The following is a 19,742-nucleotide window of genomic DNA, read 5'->3' on the forward strand; positions in this document are numbered from 1 at the left end:
AATGTATATTATATTAAAAATCATTCTAACAGAGAGAGTCTTCTATTTATTACATCTTTAATAGTTTCTTAAGTAGTGTTAGAAGTCCTTGTTGCTGTGGCATTCCACAGAGGTTTAGATACAAGAATGCATATTCTGAAAAGTTGCTGAGAGTGGTGTGAACAATTCCAGTCACCAGCTTTTTTTAAATTGCTAGTGTTATTTGGTTGGTTACTGACTGTTGCCTGTCGTATTTATAATTTAATGATAATAACTCATGCTGTAAGAAGAGGTAACTGCTACATTTTTTTCTGAATTATTGTATGATAATAGATCGTTGTAGTGAACTAGAGTCTATCAGACTTTATTTTGGAGTGGAATACTGGCAGCAGTAGCAAAGTAATGGGGTATTTTAAGTTTTTTAAAATGCCACCTGTCCCAGGAATACAATTACAGTTAATTCTAAGCTGTAACAAGCACCTTCCTTATTTTTTTAGTGGATTATTTCCATTCACCTAACTTACAAATTATGTGTCTTATCTAAAATATATTTGAAGATACTCAAATGGAATGCATGCATTTTTATGCCATTCACTCTTAAGTTCTTCATAATTATTTTTATGTGTATCCTTCACCTCAATGATTTACATTTTCTCTATTCTCGGACCATGATCACTCTTATACATGTTCTAGATTTTACATTGCCAATAGGCAGCATATGTTGCATTTCATCATTATATGCAGACAACTTGTTTTCTGGCCCTAAAAACACAAAACCCAGAAAATTCCCACTGGTGGAATTCCTTGACTTCAGCAAGGCTTTGACACTGTCTCTCACAGCCTTGTGTGCTGTCAGAGCATCAGACTAAAGCTTCCATATGTGAACCTCCCAGTTCTGGGAATAATGTGACTCTCACTTGTTTTTCAGTGGTGTAAGTTGCACTCCTCTTTTGTAATTTTTGCTATTTGTCTGCCCTCAGAGACACCAGTTTGCAAGTTAAAACCATAATTGCATTTAATTTCGGTGCAAAAATGGAAGTTGATGTTGTGGTTTAACCCTGGTAGGCAGATGAGCCCTCACAGCTGCTCAGTCACTCCCCCTGAGTGGGATGGGGAGAAGAATCAAAAGGGAAAAAGTGAGAAAGCTTGCTTATGATTTTTGCCTCTTCCCCCTCCTGTTCTTGTGACTGCTGTGCTGCAGAACAGACCTCCCCTTCTGGTGCTCCCTCCTGCTTTGTCTGACACACTGATCAAATCTGCCAGTATCTACTGAAGTAGGTGGTTGTGGTGTATCCCAGAAAGCTCCTAAATCCCACACATTCACTTACTTCCTCTCCAGTGGGCTGGGAGGCAGAACCAGTAGGGTAAAAGTGGAAATTCATGGTTTGTGAGAAAGGGTTTAATAAGCTTAAAGAAAAAGAAAACAAAAAAAAACCCCCAAGTGATAAAAAGCAACTCCATCTTACCCAGTGCCCAGTGAGTTCCTAAAAATAGCAACACAGTCAGGCTTCCTTCTTGGCTTCCATTGCTGAGCATGGCACCCTGTGCTCTGGGATATCCCTGGGGCCAGCTGTCCCTGCTGTGTCCCCTCCCATGTCCTTGTGCACCCCCAGCCTGTCTCTGCTGGGGTCTTCTGAGAGACAGTGAAGTCCTGCTTGTTGTGCAAGGGCTGCTTAGCAATGGCTGAAACATCCCTGGGTGTCAACACTGTTTTGTTCACAAGCCCAAACCACAGCCCACATTGTGAAGAAGTCTATGCCAGCCAAAACCAGCACAGCACTGGTACATTTTGGTACACCAGCTGAAATTCAAGTATTTGAGTAAAGAGGAAAATGAGGTTCGTGCCGTTATACGGGGATGTGTGTTGAGTTAGCCTTTAAATACAGAAAGCAAAATGAATATAATTACCTTCATGTTAAAATTCACCTGAAGACTCAGGTAATCAGGAAGCGCTGGGAAGAGGAGAATTAAGACACACTGTTTGAGTGACTGATTCTGTGGTCATTTGACACGTCACACTGGGACTTTCAGAACGTTTCCCAAGATGTTTCTGGACTGTTCTTCAGTAATATTTTCTTGTAAGGCCTGGTGTTTTACCCTTTAAATTTGGGAAAACTGATTGCAGAAAAAATACGTAAGGATTAAATTTTTTTTTTTAAGAGTAAATATACCTCTTTTGTTTCTTGGTCAGTAGTAGCTGCTTCCTACATGACAGTGCTGTCTAGTTTCAGATTCCAGTCTGAGCCATTTGATACATCTGGCCTTTAACATATTGAAGCATTGATTTATAGAGTTGTAGAAATCCAAAAGTATTTTCTGATTGCTTTCTGTAGTTGTCTCTGTTCTGACTGCTGCTCCCTTAATGCTGCCCTTGTCAAGATCATGTGGTCATTCCTGTTCCACTCTTCTGTGCCACGCCTGCTCTTAGAGATTTTCTTATAGACCTTTTCCCTCTCAGATTTTCACTTCTGAGCTGGAGAGTTGATTAATTTAATGCATTTTGGATTTTCAGTATCAAAATCCTGTACTACTACTTGATCTTCTGAAGAGATCTGAGTTTCTTTTGGCAATACTGCTGTGTCCATGAATTACAAACCCTGTAAATGAAAATTCTGGTCTAGCACTTCATTCAAAAGAATTTTAGAAATCACATTTTGTTCAAGCTGCTGTTGTTCATGTCTGTCCTCTCCTGAGTTTCCCAGCCCACACCCTCACCCCAACCTGCTGTTCAGTATCATCAACCCACTGCTCACAGAATAAACATAGAAAAGAAAGAATTATGAGATAACAAAATCTTGTTTCACAAAAATCTTGTGAAATTATGGTTTATAAACTCCACTAGATGTACCAGAATTGATGTCACTATGTAGAACTACAGTTTTGCATAATAATATTTCACTGGACAAATACAAAACCAAGGGAAGCTTTAATATAGTAGGATGGCAAAGTGATAGATAAAAGATCCTGAAATGCAATTTCTATGAGAATCAGTCAGAAATTATTGTACAAACACCTCCTTTGTATGCTGAAATGTTTAAGAAAAAGTCAGTTACCGTCATATCTTTATGAAATTGCACATTTGTGGGAATCTTTCTTTTGAAGATAAGGAAACACCCTAATTTTTTATTAAAAAAAAAAAAAAGGAAAACAAAACAGACTGGCTAGTCATTGTAATTTGTTTGACATGTTTATATCCAATTCCATCAAATCTGAATTACGTAAATTCACATCAAAATTAAACAAAGTTTATATCTAGCTGAGGTGAAGCCTTATGTTTACTTTGTTCAATCAGAGTATTATGAGTATCTTCTGTCAAATCAGAATATTGTATGGAATTAGTAAAAACCCACACATTTTGGCACAGATTTGGCATTAAAAGTCACATGCTCCATTAAAGAAGTTACTGATAGTCATATTAAAACCAACTTCTTTACACCTACTTATTTGAGCAGTATTGTTTGTGTGTGTAAAGACAATAAATCCTTGTTTTACAGAGCTTGATGTCTAGCCTCTATACCTTTCACCTTTCTGGTCTGTTATGCCAGACATTTAATTTTTTCATGGTTGTGCTGCTTTAGTCATCTTGACATTATGCCAGACATTCTCCACCTTCCGCTCTCTGGTTTTTGAGAAATATTACAGTTTGAAATTTGTTTGTGCCTAAATACATAAAAAGCTATTTAGTATCTGAGAATGTAGCTGTAGCTATGAAACGTTGTTATTACATTGCTGTTCACAGCAATGCATCAGCAATTATCAAGATTATTTTAATCACATGGAAGGAAAAGTCTCCTGCTAGCGAGGAAGCATGCAGCTGGAATGTGTGGCTTTGGAAATCTAGGAGCAGACCAGTGGCTGAGCCTGGCTGATCTTTTTGCTCCATTCTGTGAGTTAATGTTCCTTGCTGAACTACTTTGTGCAGTCATCAAATCTGTCACATTGAAGGAAATCTTAGGAAATACCCACATCATCTCTCCTTCATTTATTTAGAATTTTCTGAAAGCGTTGCTTGCTTTTCCTCAGGTGTTTGACCTTGACACTAATTAAAATGTTGGAAATAAAAGGCTCTTAGTAGGATGGAATATTTTAGTTTTACTGCTTAATAAAACTAAGAGTGTCTTCTGTACTTAAAACTGAATTGACAGCTGTTGTATTCTTCATTTTTAAGACACATGTTGCTAAATTCTCAAATATTTTCTTTTAAAATGCATTTATAAATGTAGTAAAAATGCTGACCTCTTGGAAATCTGTTTAAACAGAGAAAACCATAAAATACGTAAAATCTGTAATGGTATCACAGAGAAAACCATAAAATACATAAAATCTGTAATGGTATCTAGATCTTTCAAATAGGACAGAATTTACTTTTTGCAAAATTCCTCTATTATTTACATACACAAGCTACTAATATTAATGTGTATATACAAGTTTACTTTTACAGGTTCAAACCCCTTTGTGGAAATGTCCCTAAAGAGTTAGTGTTCTAGTTTAGTCCTACACAAAATGTCTGAGAACTTCCTAATTTGTTTTCTTGGATAAACAAGAGCGAAAAAATTCTTCTGAAAAGTAACTTCTCATTTTCACAAACCAGAAGTACAACTTCTCATTTTTCTTAACAGGAGGAAAGAGGCAGAACTAGTAGCTGTAGAGTAGAGGATTTTGTGATCTGAAATTGGTGACCTGAAGTGACAGAGATCCATTTAAACATTCAAATCACAGACTTCTTCCTTGAGTAGCTGGAGTGAGGAGTGGTGGTAGATAATCGCTCTTGAGCGTATTGGCCAAGTTTTATGTCTGAAGTGCTCTCCAGGTTTAGGCTTGAGTCTCGATGCAGTTTTCTGCAAATCAGTTGGAATACAGTCTTGCGGACACTTCTGGACATTAGGAAGTACATAACTGGATCTAGGCAGCTGTTAAATGATGAAAATATGAGCATCACCTCATTGCACGTGTGAATGATCTTCATCCAATAACAGGATGGGGTTTGTAACTGTGATGTGATGTAGACAACCCGGAACATGTGATAAGGCACAAAACAGATGGTGAAAATTATGAGAACAATGAAGGAATTTCTTGCTGTCTTGGTATATTTTCCTGCATTGGGAAAATTTGCCCTTCTCCTTGAAATTTCCAGAAGGTTCTTGGCGATTTTAACATATGAAAGTATCAAAAGGAAAAAAACTATCCAAAAAATCAGTACAGTGATATAATTTAAAATTGCTTCTGTCTTCTCTGCATTCTGTTTGCTTCGGTAATGAAAGCACTTGGTCGAGTTGCTGTCCTCAGTCTTAAAGAAAGATGGTGCAACTACCACTATAAATCCTGTCAGTGCAATGGCCCACACCGAGCAGCAGATCTGCACGCTCCGGGTGGTGGTTAGCATCTTTGGACGCTTCACAGACTTCGTTATTTTTATGTAACGATCCAGACTAATTAGTCCCAACAGTACTATGCTGATGTACATGTTCATGTAAAACAGAGTTCCCACAACCTTGCAAAAAATCCGCCCGAACATCCAGCGGTTGGTGGCATGATAGAGTATCCGGAAGGGAAGACAGAAGATGAGCAGGAGGTCTGCAACAGCAACATTTAGCAAGTAAACTTGGATAGAATTCCTCTTCTGGTGAATGCCCAGGAAAGCAAACAGGGCTATAACATTTCCAACCAATCCAACAACAAAAATAATGGAGTAGAAAACTATCAAAGCAAGTGACAGTGAGTTGTTGTCATCCAAGGAACAGCTGGCATCATTGTGACTTTCTGAGGCATTTATGGTCAGGTTGGTTTGGTTACTCCAGAATCCTTCCTTGTGTAGACCAATGGTTGGTAAATCAGCTGAAGTTGCAGCCATCATTTGCAAAGGGGTTTTAGCTGTTCTGCAAAAAGACAAAGAGAGATTTTAAGAATTAAATCTCCATTCAAGTGTCTGTTTGCTTTATAGCCTACAGTCTAATGTGATATAAACGTAAAAGGCAGTAGCTAAAAGGAATAAATGCACCAGGTATTGGTGTAGCTGAATAGCAGTTTCAGCCAGATATCACAAAATAATGTAAATCTAGGTAATCTGCAGGCAAGAAAGAACAGATAGTGTAGAGTACTCACAGATAAATATTTCTGTAAGTGCAGCGTTATTGGTGTTTTGTGTTGTTTTAAAAGTGAGATATTAAATTTTCTTGCAAACTTAAGAAATTTCTTTATCTGTAAGAATAAATAAGTTTTTTAAGTTCACTTCTTAGGACCAGAATTTCTAGCACAGAAAAAATTTTAACTATGGTGCAGGGACAGGTAAGCATAACTAAGTATTCTCAGTGCTGACACAAAGAACATAGAAATATATTAAAGGAAGTCTAAACTCATCTGTGTTAATTTTAAATAATTCAGATCTCTCACATGCGACTCACTGGTTCTCGATTTAAAAAGCATTCATCAATTAATAATATTTATTTGGCTATGTACTGTGTTATAAGTAACCCAAGCTACCCTTATTGCAGTAGCTTGTCTTTAATAATCTGTACTGTCACATAAATGTAAGTGGTTTTTTCCTTTTCTTGACTATTCACAAATTAGTATTACACAAATAAAGAACTATTAGCTGGAGATCACAATAATGCAGTAACAGGTTGTTTTCAAACCTTTCTTGTTCTCATGGTTTTCTTTGCTTTCATTGAATAGTTTTTAATTTCACTAAGCTTATTGCTGACCAGGAAGGTACAATGTGAAAGATTAAAATCAGCTTTGACCAACAAAGGAAAACCAGGAGTGTGTGGTTTGGAGAGCAGTCACATGAAGGCGTTTAGAGATGGTTATCACTGATAAGTAATGATAGCACTTTAGTCTTCAGCTTGTTTGTCATAGCAACAAGAAATAAACAATAGCCATAAAAAAAGTTTATTTAGAATATTTTTGTTTTACAGAGGAAAGAGATTTTTTTCCCATAATCTCCCAAAATTTTCAGAAGTGGTTTTAGCACTCTGAATTTAGTTGTCTGGCAACTGTTACGGAAAAAACAAAAAACCCAAACAAAAAACCACTGCTGTACATATAATCTTAAAATAACATTTATGCTAGGTGTGTGTATAGGCCATGCAATTTGCATGCCAGGTCTTAAAAAATGCAAATTTACATTTAATTCTGTGATGCAGCCACAGCAGTGAAAACGGCAACACTTTAGGCAAAATTCTTAAGACCTAATGTACTTACAGAATCTGAATTCTTGAGAGGAGAGTCTAAAATATTTTAACATCCTATGTTGTCTGACCCTACAATTGCATTAAGCTGGTAGGGTAGATTAGCAGTTTCAAAACCAGCTGTTCTCACACTTGCCCCATGATATTGTCAGGGCAAGTAATTTCAAGAGATTGATTTCAAACTGCAGTGTTTTCAAATATATCTTGAAACCCACCTACTGCAATGACTTGATGTTTAAATTGCTTTTCTATGAAAATTTTTGATATGGGGACTTGTATAGGAAGTTTAGATCAGTGAGGGAGAAACTTGGGTTATGCTGCGAATGGATCGGGAGCAAAACTTTCCAGTCTCGTAAGTGGTGTCATCTCTAAGCAAGCAGACGTGCTCAAACCTAGATATTAAGAGAATTGCAATTAAGAGAACTGTAACTTAAATATAAAAGAAGTCACTTACCATTTATGTGCTAAGAAGTTCTGCTAGTTCTCAAAAGCACTGTGAAGACAGGGAGGAGAAATGTGCAGGTCCTTTTATTAGAAAGCTGCAGCAGCAGCTTCTCTCTGAAAGTGGTGAGCTCCAGCTGACTCGTGCAATTGGCAACAGGGGGAAGTTTTAACTGGTGTTGCAACTGGTTTGCTTTTCTTTTTAAGGGCATTTTTAACTGGCTATACCTACTTTATTTGGGCTCTGATGAGAGAGGTTCTGTCATAAATGTCTCTCAGTTTTGTTCTGGATTGGAGATTTGAAGTTTTTTTCTCAGAGACTTTGTTTCTGGTGAGCAGTGCCAGTAGCTTTTTGGGTGGTGATGATGTTGGTATAATCTGTCATCTCCTTAATACTTCCTGTCACTTTTTTTCCAGTAGATGGTATAGATAAGTCAGCACCACAGTGTAATGGTACATTTTGTAAATGTTTATATAGTTCTCCCATCTACCTTTCTCCTTACTGGGATTAGAATTTTTTCTCATTCCAGATGACAGTAACAAGAGGATGTGAAAGTACCCGAAGTGTGAATCTTAACCATTTCACTAAGGCAGAAGTGAAATACAATATGCAGCAATAATACCACCTGCTAATTCTCTTCCAAGTGGTGCATAGGAATTGAAAATTACATTTATAAATTGGAAATTTAAGAGTGGATTCTAGAAGACCTAATATGACAAGGCCTAAATTAAACAAAGATCTCAAGAACATTGTTTTGAAGTCTTTTTTCTCATAGAATTTAAACTTTTACAAAAAGACATGGGTGGTTAGAGATGATAACTTCACAGGTAGTCAGAAGGAACTTCTGGTAGGTCCTGTGCACTTTTTTGAGTTCTTAGTTTTGCAATTTAAACAGTAATGTATTCTCAGGAAGTAATATACAAATTTGAGGTTCTTCATTTTAAATAAGATGGTATTGAGAAGAGAGGCTTTGAGTAAATGCAGGAAGTTCTAAATTAAATGCAATTGTTTGGGTATGTGTATTTAATACCAAATTGTGTTCTAATAGATTTTGTCTGTATGTTGCTTCCTCCTGCAGCAGTCAGTACCCATCTGAATTGTTGTATAATATTATGTCATTGTTATACATTACACCTCACTCTTATTTGTGGAAAATCAAAGGTATGGATAGCTATGGCTGGAGTCCAGTTTAGACACCTAAAGAATATCCCTCACTGGAATATTCCAGGGGTGTTCCTTTTCTTTCCTGCACTTGAGAAGTGCACAGTGAATTCTGTGACTGAAGCTCAAAACAGAGTTTTATGTTCTCTGTGGGAAGGATAAGACCCCGCAAAACATATCACAGGCAGGGTATTTCAGCTGGGGAATTGAAACAGTGTAAGGGTTAATAGAATGAAAGACAAAAAGGAAAAGTAATACCAGGTAAGAAATTATAGACATGAGTTTTTTATCTCCATTTTATCATGATTTCACTTTGTTAGTTCTGATAAGTTCTGAAAGGATTTTGCTATGCCTGGGGCAATAGCAGAGAAGCCAAGGTAGAAAGAGGAGTCCATGCCAGAAAAGAAGATAATTGAAATTAAGAAATTATTTTAAAAAAACAAAATCTAACCTCTGCTGACAGATTTATGAAAGTAAGTTCTAAAATACAGATTGTTTTTCTCAAACAATGTAATAATTTGTCTGGATTTTGTCTTTTCAGCCACACTGTGTACTGCTTGCCTCAAAAGAGAATTCAGCCCCAGTAAAGCTTGGTGGTTTTGGGGTAGCAATTCAGTTAGGAGAGTCTGGGCTAGTTGCTGGAGGTAAGAAGTTTTCCTTCTAAGTTATTTAGTATTGTGCATGTTGTACTGCAGAGTTCTGTTCTTCTGACACAGCCTGGCCTGCAAAGCAAGAGCTCAAAAATAATATTTCACTACAGACTTAGTTAATGTGGTAAATATACACAGCCAAGCTAAATTGGTAGTGGAATGTAACCTGCATTCAAACATTGAATATTAAATCCCTGTAAATGTTACTCAACAGGAACTCATGCTGGTTTGACCAAAATAAAACTGAAAAAACCCAAAGAATTTTCCACTTTAATACAAGCTTTGGCTTAATTCTGCCATGCTTGGTAGAGCAAAGAAAATAAAAATGCAGTCATTGAAGCACTTAAGTAAGGATTTACTGCAGCATCACCAGTGCTCCCTGTTTAATAGGCAATTCCTGTCAGAATGCTGTGCTGTTTAATAGCAAAATCTTACTGGTTTTCACATGTGATTCTTTTCTGTGTTTTAAAATTTCATCGTAATTATTGCATAAGACATCAATATCTTGATATGTATGTATATTTTTTGACTGTGTTTTGTTTTCTGTGGATTTTATTTCCTCTAGCTGCCTTCCATATTGTTCCAGACAATAGGGTTATGCTTTAATCAGCCTGCACAGATGAAGACCCAATCAATTTTCTGATGCTTTCATTGCCAGAGTAGGAGACCACAACAAAACATTTTGTTAGTTTTAATATTTTTTCTTCAGAATTAGTAACTTTCTTCAGCACCATGCATCTTCAAAATCTCAAATACCCTAATTTAACCACTTAACGTTCTGTGTCAATTTGAGTTTTGTACATTTTTTAAAATAAAAAACAAATCCAATATAAACATATCAACAGCTTCCATTCCCTTCCAGATATTGCTGATACGCTGGAAATATCCACGTATCTTATTAACTAGAGACATCTTTTCCAAGAAAACACCCATTCAGTTAAGCTGTAATAAAAAGGTCATTGCTTTCTTTACTTTTCTTGTGTTAATCAAATTATCTGTGCCTCAGTCACTGTTTTTTTTAGTGGTAGTTTCTACACTTTTGTTTATAATAATCTTGTTTTTCTTCTTTATGTACTGCTGAGCAACTTTACCCACTTCTTCTGTTTCAGCCACTCTTCTGGAGGTAGTCAGATGCAGTGTACTTTCAGACTACCAATTGTCTAGCAAGAAACATTCAAGTCCAGCTTCAGAAAAAAAGAAATTACTGCATTTTCCCCAAGTTTGCCATGGCCTTCTTTTTGTGTTACTGTTCCCAGTGCTGAGATCCCACTCACTGCTCCTGTGCTCAACCTCCACTGCTCCTGTGCTCAACCTCCAGCAGCAGTGCTAGGGGTTCTGTTTGCAGCTCTCACAGAAGATCTCAAACCTCATCAGTGTGATATTTATCAGTATCTTTTGCTTCTTCCACCTCAACTTCTGCCACGTTGGTCTGCCTTCACACAATTTTTTTTCCCTTTTTCTCAACTGGCATCTCCAGTTTGCTGCCTTTTCATTGGCACTTGTTGCTTTCAGCTTCAAATTCCACTCATTTTCAGGGATACCCAGAGTAATTCCACTCCATTTATATACTGTGGAAAGTCTCCTTAACAGACTCCACTCTTTCTTCTCATCTTCCATTCCAGTCTTTTAAGCACGGTACCTCTGTTATATGACAATTCCTTTCCCTGCCAGAACCCTACCTGAAGATAAATTACTAGACAGTTCCCTACGCAGAACTGGCAAGGTCTTATTTATTCAATTTTACAGTATAACACGTGTTATATGAAAGCTGTCAATACTGGCTGTTTGAACTGGACTATAAATTCCTTATAAATCAGTGTTTACACATTTGTTTAAAGGTGTTATTCATAAGGATAAGTTTCGTCATAAGAGTAGCAATAATTTACAGGCACTTCTTATTTCTCAGTTGTCTCATAAATCAAGTAGAAATTCTCCAAATAGAGAAGTCTGAGCAGCATCATAACCAACCTGCTCACTTTCACATGGCTTTTCTAATTTTTAGTGGAAAACATTGATTCCTCTTGACGTAGTCTATTATTTCCCTTTTAGCATGTCATTATTTCCCTTTTAGCATGGCAATGCCTGCATTTGGTGGTTAGTACATAAAAAAAGAAATTCTCTATTAAATAGAATCTATCATGGCATTAAGATGATTTTACCCACCTGAAATCCCCTGTGTTTTGTTTGTGCTGCTTTTCCTTCTACTGTACACTTTGACACACCTGTGCCTGGCAATCCCAGATTCTGTGTAGCCCCAGGAGAACAAACTAAAGGGAATTTTCTCCCTCAGTGTGTTTGAAGCCAACCTTCAAGCTTACAGCTTTTGCTTTGTTTGGGACTGTAACATTTTTTTGCTTGACAAAGACAGCTTTATCAGAGTGTGCATAAATTGCTGGGGAAGGATTTTTGTAGTGAAGTTAAATTAAACCCCAGGTATTAAAATCTTCTGATTTTAATACTGATACAAGTTCAAAGACTTGTGAAGTTTAGGACTGTAACTACAGGGTTCTTTCTTTCAAGCAGGTAGATGGCTGTTTTACAGAAGTGTAAGAGAGCTCCTTAGAACAAGGTATGACATCATTCTAGATGTCATTGATGAAAATGTGTATGGAGGAGATTTTATCAGCTAACAACTCAGTTGACATTATTTTTAAGAAAGTTCAATTATTAGTTATTATTTACTTTATGTAAGTAATATAAAGTACAAAAAAAAAAAAAAAAGGACATAGCCATAACTCATTTCTTCATAACGTCAGAGAGGAAAATGTAAGGAAATATTCCTTGTTCCACTCCATTTGCCCCTAAGCTGCAATAAATGGCTAAGAATCATGTCTTGTCATCTGAACTAGAGGAAATAGCTTTCATGAACTACCAATCTCTGAAGGTCTTTTCTTGCTTCAGTTTTTATGATCAGAAGTGGAGAATTGTGCTACAGGCTTCACTTGAAGCCTTGAATTTGGTACTTTATAAAGGAACTCTGGCAGTATACACAGGAGTTAGAGAACGTCATAATTTATAAGTGAATTCCTTTAAGGAACAGCACAGTTCCATAAGACAGTAAACAGTCTGTGTTGCATTGTTAGGCAGCAGCTGGAGTAGTGGAACCTCTGGGAAGTCAGTGATTTAATAGACTAATCTCACATTATGATCTCTGTCTCCTTCCTTGAAGAGTTTTTCTTGCAGAGCATAGTATGTGTTGTCACAGTATTTTCTTAAATGTGGCATCAGATTTATCTGCTATCAAATCTCTTAGATGCTAAATCTTGGGATTTTTAGCTAGTATATGTATAAAAGTTTGAAGGAACAAAAACCATCAAGTTCTCAACTGATACTTCCTTCACTTAATCTACTTAATTTTTCCAGGTTTCAACTAGTGCAAAGATAACTGTACAGACCTAAGTAGGATGAGCTTCTTTGTCTGGGGATGGTTAACTGCCTTTCACATTTTACCTTCTGCAGCAAAATGTCACAGATACCATAATGCTAATCCAGTCCAGTATTAATTTGCATGTATTATTAGTTAGATGCCCTAGGCTTCCTCAAAATCCTGTAGTATCCTAAGGTAAATTATTGTTATTGGAAAACATCTTATGTGTTCTTAGTAGCAGAACAGCACATAAATACCAAGTGCTCTTGGTTCCTTGTGAGCTGTGTTTTTAGACTTACTACAAAAACCACAAAAGAAGGCATTGCCATAAATTTCCCTCTAATTAAGACTATGAAATGGGGGGAAAGGGGGCAGAATTTTTTAGAGTTCTTATTTTTTGTTTTGTTCTCATCAATGTAAAAATGATCATAGAATGGTTTGGGTTGAAAAGGAACCTTTAAAGCTCATCCAGTCCAACCCCCTGGTAGGAGCAGAACACCTTCCACTAGATGAGGTTGCTCAGAGCAACCTGACTTGAATGTCTCCAGAGGTGGAGCATCTGCCACCTCTCTGGGCAACATCTTCAGTGCTTCACCAAACTGAATCTTGGTGGTTTTATAAACCCCAGGTGAGAAAACTCTTTTTTTGTTTGTTTTTAATGTTGGAAGGTTTTTATACTGTGCAGATGCTTTTTCCTTTTCATCTTTAGAGTCTGAATGGTATTTAGAAGCTTTCATTTGTTTTCCAAAGAGAAGTAAAATTTTGTAAGCTGAGATCCTACACTACTATTCTTCTTTCTCTTACAGGGTAGTATTTTCACTTCTTTTTTTTTTTTTCCTGAAAAATTAAAGAATGTGAGTCCCTTCACGGCTTTGCCTTTAAAAGACTGTTTTTTTAAAAAGATACAGCTGTGGTTTACTGTCTCACAGAAATGCCACTTCACATCTGGGCTGATTTGAGAGTGCTTACAGGAGGCTAATGTGTTGAGAAATCATTTAGGTTTACTTCCTCCATCATAGTTTTATTGCAGAAAAGGCCACTGAGTTAATTATAATTAGTCTCGTTAACATGTGAGCTTTGCTTTGTTTTCTGGACACTCACATCCAGTGGTCCAGAGTTCTGCTGATGCATCTTTTGGACACATTTTCTTCAGACAATCTTCTGTGCTGAAGCTGAATTACCCCTTTTTCTGCCCCCTTTTTTTCCTTTTTTTTTTTCTTTTTTAATCTACTCATCTTCTCTGTAGACCTGCTTTAAACATCTCTATTGTCTGGAGTAATGTGGAAAGGAATTAATAGTAGTAAAGTACTGCCCTCTCTGATCTGTTGTGTGTGATTCTTTGATTCCTTCCACATTATTCTGGACATCCCACTCTTTTAGAAACACCTTAATTTGTGAGCATATTTCTTATTACACTATTGTGAGAGGTCAGATGGTGATGTTTATTAGTACCTCACATTTTTTTTCCTAAAAATTATTTGTTCCAGTTGTTTCCTTATACATCGTTCAGATACTACTGCTGTTGAAAGACTCTCCTTCTGATATCTTGGTCATCAATCCCCTGCCTTAGGGATGACAAAATCTGATTGGGTCTCTGTATATGCTCTTCTTCTTGTGGAAAGCATAGCCCTATTGTCTGGAATAATATGGAAAGAGTCATAGAAACTAAATTACCAAAGGTAAGTCAATATTTATCTTTAGTGCTTGTAAATAATGTCAGATTGACAGCACCTGAAGACTGAAGCTCTCTGTTTCTCCACAGGAAAAATCAGCAAAATTAGCAACTTTATAAATTTACAGGCAGCCAACATGCCTTAAAAACTGGCTGGTAAGAAAGTTTACCTGTAGAAATAAGGTATCCTTACCAATGTAACCTGGATGTCCCTGTCCAGGCACTGAGTGCTTCCTAACTCAGCAAACACTTTGGTGTAGGCTTTTGCAGTGAAATGGATGGAGGCAGGTGTCACATTGACTACATGCCACTGTTGAGGCGTTGTACAGTGATTGTTTTCAGTTCATGCCACTCTAGAACAAAGAACCGAAATGCACACACAAAATTGATTCCACTCTTCCATATGATTTCTTCTCATATGTGGATACAACTAAAAATCCTCTCTGTGTGTGTGCATGCATGCAATCTATATTCAGTTAAAATGTTGTTTTTCATGCACAGTCATTTGAATATATCCATGAGTGTGCTTATATTCTGAAGAATAAAAAGCCTGTGGAAGGCAGAAGTCACCTGTTTCAGAGAAAAGTGCCTTTGCTTACTGTTCTTTTTCAAACTGCCTCCAAAAAGGTGAAGTCTTTCTCTCAAAATGCCAAACACAATTTGAAAGTCTCTAAAATATTTAAACTGAGCTGTTGAGAAGAATTTTAAAATTTTTCGCTGGATATGTTTAGAAGGCAGATTTTCTACTAAATAATGTTCAGCAGAAGTGATATTGAATCTAAAGGGCAGTGAATATCCATGGTTTTAGATAACTTTGCTGTATATTGACTGTATTTATGCTGTTACTGATATTCCTTATAGTTCTTGTAGTTGCAACATAGGAACTGATATTCCTTATAGTTCTTGTAGTTGCAACATAGGAAAATTCCCCATCTGTGTAAGTTCATGTGTGCACTTTGTTCATTTTCCTGAGCTACATTCAGTTCAAAGCTGCAGCTCAATAGTCCTTGCTCAGTTCAGTTTTTAGATAAACTTCAAAATCATCATTTGTTCCTTTGATGAGCCCAGTGGAGTGGTCACAAGGATAACAGCTGGCCCAGAAACTACATAGGCTTTTTAAGATTCCAATACATATGTCCACATATACATTTTTTTAATCCTGTTGGACAGTTCAGTCTCAACCAGTTTCTGCTTCTGCTGGGTTTGCTTTTTCATGGACATAAAATTGTGATTTCCACCACCATAAGTACCCACCTCATCCCTCTCATCTAAAGTATTGGGATCGTGTAATCAGCATTAACAAGGTTATAAAACCAAATCTGTCTCAAACTGTTTCCACTAATTATAATCTAGCAGTGGTAAATGATAGGATTTCATTAACCTAGTTTTCTTTTTCATTTCTTTTGTATTTATGGAGTTCTCATTTTAAGTTTTAGAGTGAGTATTAGGGTTTAGTAGCACTGATTTTTCAGTTTGCATTTAAGTAACATCCATTTTTCATCTGGTTTATGGCAGCAGCCTGGTGGGGACTTTAACAGCTGTGTAGTGTTTCCTTTTACTGAACCACTCTGTTCCTTCTGCTCCATGACAAGCAGTTCATCAGAGTGGATTTTTATTGTGTCCTGGGTTTGGACCAGGCCAGCAAAGAGCAAGTTCTTCTACCTGTGATGGAAGAAACATTTTCTGACTTCAGGGGACCAGAAAAAAGATCAGAGAGGGTTTTTGACCATCACTTGTCTGTTTATAAGAGCATTTGAGCACTAAGTGAAGGTGCAGCCTCACATTCTGATGCGAGGTCTCCAGATGAAGCAAAATAGGAGCTTTGAAGTATCAAATAGATTTGGATAGTGGGAAGCAAAGACAGAAATTAAACCACCTCCTCTCCTCACCTACCCAGGTTCAGCTTCACCCCCTCTCTCCTGACTCACCCCCCAGCCCCAGGTGGTTCAGGGAGGATGGGAAATGGCAGTTCCCAATTTCCTCACTTGCTGGGCAGGTTTTTTTCCCTTTCTTACACACACTTTCACTGTTTTCTCACACCACTGTCCTGGCTGCTGGGCTGAGCTGTGCCTGCAGTGATCCCATTAGATCTGTCTGTGTCTGGCATGGGGCAGCTCCAGCCCTTCCTCACAGAGACCACCCCTCCAGCCCCAGTGCCAGCACCTTTACACCCAAATTCCTACACTCCGTCGTGCTATTGGATTGCTTGTATAGCCTGTGTTGCTGCTAAATAAGCTGTTTACACCAGGAGAAAATGTAATTGTTTGCAAGGACACAAGATGTTCTTTAGGTTACTGAAATGCCCAGCAGACTTCAGTGCACTGACAAAAAAAAACCCAAGGCCAAAACCCAAAGCCACAACCTAAACCTTTAAGTGTTGTTCTCACAGCACACAGTCATTTTTGTACTGTGTTCACCTCTGCAATTGCTTATTGAAACCACAGAAAGTTCATGAGCTGAGAGGGCTGGCACATAATAGTTGAAAATACACATTAAATCAACTTAGATATCATTTGATATCTAAGGTTCATGGTTTCATTAGCTACTTTCTCCAGACAACTGCACCTTAATGCCTCCTTTAAATAGCTTGTTACCCCATGTGGTATTTTGTCTTCTGCTGATATCTCCTCTTTGTCTTCAGAGTAATCCCCCTTCTCCACACTTGTCAGATTTTATAACCACAATTATGAAGCATGGTGGGAAGGCAGACTTTTCAGACAACATACAGTTTTCCATTTGTATTTGCACCTTCTCCAAAATTGCAAATGGTTTCATTTGCACCCAAGTCTCAGGAAGTTCCCACTGAGACAAACAAGGCTTGGGTAAGGCAGACTGCTCTGTGGTCTGTGAAGATCTCCTGAGTTAAAGGTTTCCAGTCTATGGTAGGTACACCACGAACATCACGTGAGCAGTCTAAGGGATAGAAAAATGCTCTTTGAACAGGCAGGTGTTGCTGCTTATGCACAGGCATAGCCTGATGCAGATCTGGAAATGTTGATGCTTTTCCTGTCACCATTGGCGGCATCCAAAGGGGGAAAAAAAGATGAAACCTTATAAATAGAAAGTTTTAGGCACATAAAAAAGGCAAAAAAAAAAAAAAATCCCAGCAAGTTATGCACGCTGGATGTGTGTGTGTATGATTTCCATTTTCCTTGTCTTCCCTGCCACCAGGCATCTAAAAGAGAGTGATCTGAGATAATTCTGTACTCATATATGTGATTTTGAAAATTGGCCTTTGAGTTTTCTCAGGCTGAAATTATTCCATGCACCTACAAAGTGTACACAGACAACAAGAAGAATGACTTGTCTTTCCTCCCATGTGCATCTGTTTCTCTGTCCAGACTAAATGTCCTTCCTCCTCCCCCTGTGATATGAGGGATGAGCTGGACTTGCAGCATCTTAGTGGTTTATTCTTTTTTAGCTCAGGAAGGAACTGCCCCTTTGCTATCAGATCAGCCTGGACTACAGGGATTTGTTAAGATGCCAGCCTAGCCTAGTGATGAGGGAACATCCCTTTGCCACAGCCAGATCCCTAACATTTGTTTGGCAGAGGAATTCCCTGATAAACTGGGATTGAAAAGGTTTAACAGGAAACCACATGAAGAAGTTTGACAATGGTGGTGTTTTTTCTTAAGAGTATGGTTGAAAAGCTGCTGACTTTCTGACAATATTTTAATCCTTTAGATGCAGAAATGACTAATTAAAAGAACATGGTCAGATCGTGTTCCTGGATTGGGTGGGATAACCAAAGGATGGTCTTAACTGAGGAAGCCACTTCCAAATAGTGCCCCAGGTGTTGTTCTCAGTGCTGTGACTTGGCTGACTCGTCCCCATGCAGAGGGTGAGCAGGACAGGTTGATCAAGCAAGAGTCTCTTTACAAAGACAAGACTGAGTTGAATACGTGCCCTGCAAACACCCTGGATCCTCTGGGCTGTATTTTAGGCTCTCCTAACCAGCAGGTGCTGCAGGCCTGGAATGGAGCTCTGAAATCCACTGTAGTAAGCAACAATAATTTATGAAGGAGGTACTAGTGGTGAAAGTTTGCTACACTGATGTTTTCTTTCTTCTCTTGGTACTTGGTGGAACCAGGGTACTCCGAAGACTGTAAGTGTCAGTGATAACCTGAGCATTTCCAAGCTTAATTTTTGCAATGGAAACAAAACTCTTTACAATAGGAAACATTTATAAGGAGAGGTAAAATGCTCATTGCTTTTATTTGGCTTAATGTGTTACATAGAAATTGAATGAAGTTATTCTAATCAGTTTATCTGCTCAAAAGTTCAATTGGTGCTAAATACATTTTGTTTTCATAGGAAAACATTAATTACACTCAATGAAAGCACTCTGTGAAATTAGCATTATCTTTTCATCTGCAGTAAGATACTGCCCTCTTCAAATAAATGAATAACACATTTGTTGGCATTTTGCATTTTTGCTGGTAGTTTCAGTAGACCAGCCAAGGTATGGGCAGAGCATCAGACCAAACTCTGCTCTTGCCAATTAGATGCAGCTCTTTCAAGTTATCAGTGTGCACTAGAATTCTACAGCATCTTTGTATTTGCTCTCTAAATAATTCCTGTTTCAAAGATTGTCCAAATGGATGGATTTACTTTTATATGGCACATTTTACTGAAGACTCCCAGTGCTCTTACAAGTCTTGTTTCACATTCTGCCAGCTTGGGTAGACTGTTCCTCAATTTATAAAAGTAAAAATTAAGCAAAAGGGAAAATGCTGATTTATCTCACTACGTATATATAAAATATAAACTCAAGGTAAAAAGAATGGTGTTAAAAGCTTTAAACCATGAACAAAATGTATAAAAACTGGTTTTTTGAATGCAGTGATATTCTTAATTTCCATGTTTGACACACATCACTTTGACTCAATTTTCTTTTTATTTCCATTTAGGACGTGTAGGAACACCTCACTTTATGGCTCCAGAAGTGGTAAAAAGAGAACCATATGGGAAGCCTGTCGATGTTTGGGGTTGTGGTGTGATCCTGTTTATCCTGCTAAGTGGTTGTTTGCCTTTTTATGGAACCAAGGAAAGACTATTTGAAGGCATTATTAAAGGCAAATACAAGGTAAATGACAGCATACCTGAATCCTTTTCCCATGAGATGAACTCTGTTGGTAACATTTCTGAAAGTTGATGTTTGTATGTAGCCTGATTTAAATTGAAAGCTTATGGAAATCTGTCACACAAGAAGAGAGATGATTTTCCTTCCCTGGTCTGTCTTGTACCTGATGTGTTTTTTATCATTGCTAGGAATTAGAATATG

General features: G+C 37.6%; 2 protein-coding genes across 18 annotated transcripts in view; one reads left to right on the forward strand and one right to left on the reverse strand.

The window, feature by feature from the left end:
• Positions 1 to 19,742, forward strand: part of CASK (calcium/calmodulin dependent serine protein kinase) — a 191,271-nt gene that overhangs the window by 97,188 nt on the left and 74,341 nt on the right. For 16 of the 17 annotated variants that reach the window (XM_038145443.1, XM_038145469.1, XM_038145453.1 and 13 more), the window contains exons 6-7: positions 9,311 to 9,413; positions 19,369 to 19,544. In XM_038145443.1, coding sequence (XP_038001371.1) covers positions 9,311 to 9,413; positions 19,369 to 19,544 — 279 coding nt within the window. Of the gene's footprint in view, positions 1 to 9,310; positions 9,414 to 14,318; positions 14,466 to 19,368; positions 19,545 to 19,742 lie in introns of those variants that run through there. The other variant, XM_038145591.1, reaches the window with a different exon arrangement.
• Positions 157 to 8,119, reverse strand: GPR34 (G protein-coupled receptor 34). The gene is made up of 2 exons (XM_038145605.1): positions 7,621 to 8,119; positions 157 to 5,855 (listed from the first exon to the last, which is right to left on the reverse strand). The coding sequence occupies exon 2, from the start codon at positions 5,831 to 5,833 to the stop codon at positions 4,688 to 4,690; it is 1,146 nt and encodes a 381-aa protein (XP_038001533.1). The 5' UTR covers positions 5,834 to 5,855; positions 7,621 to 8,119; the 3' UTR covers positions 157 to 4,687.

Source organism: Motacilla alba, chromosome 1 (genome assembly GCF_015832195.1).
Source record: "Motacilla alba alba isolate MOTALB_02 chromosome 1, Motacilla_alba_V1.0_pri, whole genome shotgun sequence".
NCBI classification, from domain to species: Eukaryota; Metazoa; Chordata; class Aves; order Passeriformes; family Motacillidae; genus Motacilla; species Motacilla alba.

Bases quoted from the DNA above. Each gene is read 5' to 3' on its own strand.
- GPR34 (XM_038145605.1), bottom strand. From the start codon at position 5,833: ATGATGGCTGCAACTTCAGCTGATTTACCAACCATTGGTCTACACAAG.